Source organism: Quercus lobata, chromosome 5 (genome assembly GCF_001633185.2).
Source record: "Quercus lobata isolate SW786 chromosome 5, ValleyOak3.0 Primary Assembly, whole genome shotgun sequence".
NCBI classification, from domain to species: domain Eukaryota; kingdom Viridiplantae; phylum Streptophyta; class Magnoliopsida; order Fagales; family Fagaceae; genus Quercus; species Quercus lobata.
This window is the reverse complement of record NC_044908.1, coordinates 35,516,060-35,521,225: the sequence shown is the minus strand read 5'-3', so window position 1 is coordinate 35,521,225 and position 5,166 is coordinate 35,516,060. Positions and strand designations below refer to the sequence as shown.

Below are 5,166 nucleotides of genomic sequence, written 5' to 3'. Positions count from 1 at the left end.
TTGACGCAGCCCCCTGGTTGGAGTAATCAAGCCGTGGGGTTGACCGTTAAGCATAATTGAATATGTCACAGACCGGATACACATAGCAATTAGGTTGATCCATTTGCAGTTAAATCCCATTCTCTCCATTATTTTTTCTAAATAGGTCCATTCTACTCGGTCGTAAGCTTTGGACATGTCAAGCTTCATGGACATAAAACCCATCTTACCCGTTCTTTTAGTCTTCAAGAAATGCAGAGTCTCATGTGCTATGAGAATATTGTCTGTTATAAGCCTCTCGGACATAAAGGCGCTTTGAGATTCAGAGATCAGAATAGGCAGCATGGATTTTAACCGATTTGCCAAAACTTTTGCAATTAATTTATATAGCACATTACACAAGCTGATCGGCCGGAATTCAGTGACTTTCCTGGGGCTTTTGGTTTTTGGAATCAGAGAAATGAAAGTGTGGTTTAGATGAGGAGGAAGGATACCTGAGTTTAGCACTGAAAGGACTGCTTCCGACACCTCTGCACCCACCTTCTCCCAGAAATTCTTATAGAATAAAGGCGGGAGACCGTCTGGACCAGGGGCAGTATCCGGTTTCATTTGCTTGAGAGCAATGTGAACCTCCTCCATTTTGAAAGGTTTTAGCAGTTCCGAATTCATCGCTTCGGACACCCGTGGTTGCACTCCTCTGAGGACTGACTCCAACTCAGTTGGGTTAACTGTGGAAAAAAGATTAGAGTAGTAGCAAGTCAACAACTCCCCAATCTACTCCTCCCCCTCAATCCACTCCCCATGAGCATTTTCCAGCCCCGAGATAAAATTCTTTTTATTTCTCTCAGTAGCTCGACAGTGGAAGTACTTTGTATTTTGGTCTCCGTATCTTAGCCACTCTGTTTTGGACCTCTGGCTCCACATTCTTTCTTCACATTCCATTAGCCTAGATATTTCCTCAGAGAGGAGTTTTACCAGAGCATGGTTCTTGCCCGCCATGGAATCACCTTCTGCTATAACCAGGAGCTTTCTGTTTCTAGCCAAAGCCTTAAGAACATTCCCAAAAACGTTTTTGTCCCAAAGTTTAAGTTGGATTTGACATTCCTCCACCTTACTCATTACCTTGCTCACTGGGTCACCGCCTGTATTCCTATCCCAAACCGAGTGAACCACACCCTCGCAACGCTCGTCATTGAGCCACATAGCCTCAAACCTAAACGGTTTTTTGGCTCGAGAAAACCGGGTTTGGAGATCATCAGAAACCAGCCATAAAGGTTTGTGATCCGAGGACGAACCTGGTAAATGATGGAGGCGAGCCGTGGGGAATTTGAGAATCCAATCAACCGTAGCCACCGCTCTATCTAGGCGAACCCAAACTAAAGCTTCATTGTATCTTCTATTACACCAAGTAAAAGGCAGGCCCGAAAAACCCAGGTCCTTAAGACCACAAACATCCAAACAATCTCTGAAGTCTTGCATTTGTTTCTCTGGACGTATAGCCCCTCCCGATTTCTCGTCCACTCTTGTGATTTCGTTAAAATCCCCGATACACACCCACGGCAAGACAAACTGGGAGCCGAGGTGACGCAACACTGACCAAGAATCTTCCCGGTTGGCCGCTTCAGGAGCTCCGTAAAACCCCGTAAAGCGCCAGGCGTCATCAATTCTTGGATTTACTACAGCATCGATATGTCGCGGCGAGAACGTCCTAATATGCAAGTTAAGATCATTATTCCAAAGCAAAGCCAGCCCACTCCCTAGATTCCTCCTTGGGACGATGAACATATTATCGAACTTCAACCGACATCGCAATCTCTCCAAATATGAATTTTTCTTCCTGGTCTCCATCAAGAAGATCACCCTGGGACCTTTTGCCTTCACTAAATCTGAAAGCTCGCGAACTCGCCGGTGGTTCCCAAGCCCCCGGCAGTTCCAGCTTAAGCAATTCATGGCTGACGGCGGGGCTGAGAGACAGCCACCACCGATGGGATTTGATCGACTTCATAAATACTTACTACTCTGCGTTTTTGTGCATGGGAGTCTGAGGGGTCAATCGCTGGACGTTCTCTTAACATATCAAAAGTAGCTTCCTTAAGTTTTGGCTCGTTGGTTGGGCGGGCCAGCCTAGTCCACTTGCTCCCTAGACTGCTTTGTTGAGTTTTTAACGGCCCAGTGTCGTTGGTTAAGTCCTTAAGGGGCGATCTGGGCCTCTTCGCATCTAAGCCCGCACCAGGAAAGTTGTTGGTGGTTAATTTGGGCCCAACAGTATTTTCCTTGCCCGGTCCAGTTCCCAAACCCCCCTCTCCTTTTTTAATCTGAGCATTACCACTTAGTGGAACTTGATTTGACCTCTCTAGCCCCTCTGTAGAGCCTCCATGCCTTTTGCCCTCACCTTTCTTGATATCACCGTAATTAGTCTGATGGGCAGCCAGAGCAATACCATCAAGCTGACACTGATCCGACTTTTCCGTGGCTGGACAGCCATGAGAAGCAACTTGCTCAACCCTGTCAAAACAATAGATATCTCTGTCAATCTCAGCAATCACTTGTTCAAAAGAAGTAGGTTGGGTAGGTTGCAGCGGGGGAACCAAAAAGGAGGTCTTAGAGAAGTTCAGATTTTGGGTTGTCACATCTCCAAATTTGTCAGGAGCATGATTTGCGTTTTCCTCCCTGAGTTTTGGCGGCAAATTTTGTGGAGGATCACACGTCCTTGCAGATGGGGTATTTCGATCATGGTGCTGTGCTCCGGTCTGGTTCGGATTGGCTTTTTCAGCTTTTTTGTGAGCGTAAAAGCCCGGGACCGAAAGAAATCCCTTTCTAGAGGCCGTGAAAGGAGCAGCTCTTAACCAAGGACCGAAATGTTGGTCCTCCTTCCTGAGTGTTCCCTCACTTTCGATCCATTTTTCGCAGTCTTTGTCAGGGTGAGTGAGACACCCACACCAGTAACACATGTTGGGGAGGCGTTCAAACCTGAAGGAGACCCAATGAGCCTCGTCATTCTCAAGGGTGAGGAGCCTACCACGACACAGGGGGAGCATGATGTTTAAGGCCACTCGTACCTGAATAAAACTACCACCGTCACTGTCGTTTGGGTTTTCCGGCTTGACCACAGTGCCCATAGCCTCACATATCTGCTCAGCCACTTCTCTGTTTCTGAATCGTAATGGAATATCGTGTACCTGCACCCAAAACGGCACAGTGGTCATGTCTTTGCTGCTAACGGCTGTCGTATTTTCATATCTTGATACGACCATGATATGCTTATCAAAGCTCCATGGCGCTGCTGCCAGGATTCTGTTTACATCTTCCTCGGAGTCAAAAGAAAAAAGAATAAGGTGATCGCCAATAAATTTCATTCTAAACCCCGTCTTTGTTCTCCACAAGGGGTTGAAAGTTTGTGCTATGGCGTCCAGGTTGAGGGGGCGCTTTGTTAGGAATCGTGCCACCAACGAAACTTCAGTGGTGGCTTGGTCGGATTTCAGAGCCAAACCAGAGCCTTCCTTCTCCGATAGGGAGAGAGATTTCCACCGATTCGACAGATCTTCCATAATGAGTTCGTAATAAGAAAGAAATTGTTAGGGGAGGAGAAGAAAGTGTTTCCCTGTAACCCGTAAAAAAAACCCAGCTAGCCTGTGAATAACAGTGTTATTCGCAGGGACGGTAACTCCTCTGAGAAGGAAACGGCAGTGCTACGAGGCAGGGAAAAGTTTTCAAAGAAAAACTTTCACTGTCAGGAGCCACTCCTAACACCAAATGTGTTACTTCAATCTTTTCATCTGAGAGAGGAAGTTTAAGACAAAACAAAGGAGAATGTGTGATAAATAAAGTGGGGTTGACGTGGTTTTATTTTTGACCATTAGATTTATTAGTTGACAGGTGTCTCAAATCTATTTAAAAACGGGAGGTAATGGGAGGGTTCTTAACGGGAGGTGAGCCGGTCCCTTTTTTTTACAATACATACTTTATGAGGTCATTTGATAATTGGAAATGAAATGTAAGATTTTAAAAAAATTATACTTTCAAATTGCTTTAAATTGACTCTAGCCGCTATATATGCTCGTTCTGTTTGTTTCGATAGAAAACATTGTGTAAAAATAGTTTTCTGTATTTTCTAGTGTTTTGTAGCATTAAAATAAATGAATCAAATGAAAACTATCTTTAATCAACATAAAAAGTATGACTTATTTTAAGAGATTGTTTTCCACTAATTTTTTTTGGAAAACAACTCTATCTCATTACAAGCTAAATAAGAGAAGTTATAAGATTATTTTTCAACTTATTAAAGGTTGCTACCAAACATAGGAAAATGAGATAGTTTTATGGAAAAAAAAAATTGAAAAATGACTTATTTTCTAGAAAACATCATTGCTGAAACAAACAAAGCGGCTGCTTCAATTAAATTGACTCTGGTCACTATATATGAGTCCAAATCTTCTGTCTCGTTCTTCCTACTCTACCCTATGTTCCATAAAAAAAAGGTCACATGTCCACCTATTTAATTAAATGCTAAATTTATACATTTTATTATTTCAATTACCTAAATTAAATAAAAAGTTAAAAAAACTCATAATATTCTCATTGCCCCACTACCACCTTCACCAATCGCCACTATTAAGATTCCGACTAACCACTACCACGAAGCCCACCGACTCATGTGAAACTCATAACTCTTCCACTTTCATCCCTCTCAAACCCATGAAAAACCCACTTAACACTACCACACTACCACCCCTCCCTTCATTTCTCTCCATTTCAACAACCAAAATAACCCTATAAGCTTCATATTTCAAGATATACATTTTGGTTATAGATAAAAGGGGAGACAAGAATTAGGTTAGTATTACGCCTATTAATGAAAAAACAATGTTTGGAATTCTTTTAGTATTCGAGCAAAGATTGGCAAATATTGGTGACTGATGCCCATATGTTAGGAAGAGTAACTGAGCTAGGTGGTTTTTTTTTTTTAATGGGTTTGAGAGGAATGAAGCGGAAGAGTGATGGGTTTCGATGGTAACTAGAGGCTGTAATGGCTTCGTGGGAATCTTGATAGTGGCTGCTAGCAAAGGTGGTGGTGGGGCAATGAGAATCTAATGGGTTTTTTTTCCTTTTTATTTATTTTACATAATTGAAATAATAAAAGGCATAAATTTAGCATTTGATTAAATAAGTGAACATGTGGCATGATTT

General features: G+C 42.8%; 1 protein-coding gene across 1 annotated transcript; it reads right to left on the bottom strand.

Moving 5' to 3' along the window:
• Nucleotides 1-753: 753 nt before the first annotated feature.
• On the bottom strand, nt 754-1,929 carry LOC115990406. The gene has a single exon (XM_031114242.1). It carries the CDS (start codon nt 1,927-1,929, stop codon nt 754-756), a length of 1,176 nt encoding a protein of 391 aa, XP_030970102.1.
• Between the last annotated feature and the right edge of the window lie 3,237 nt (nt 1,930-5,166).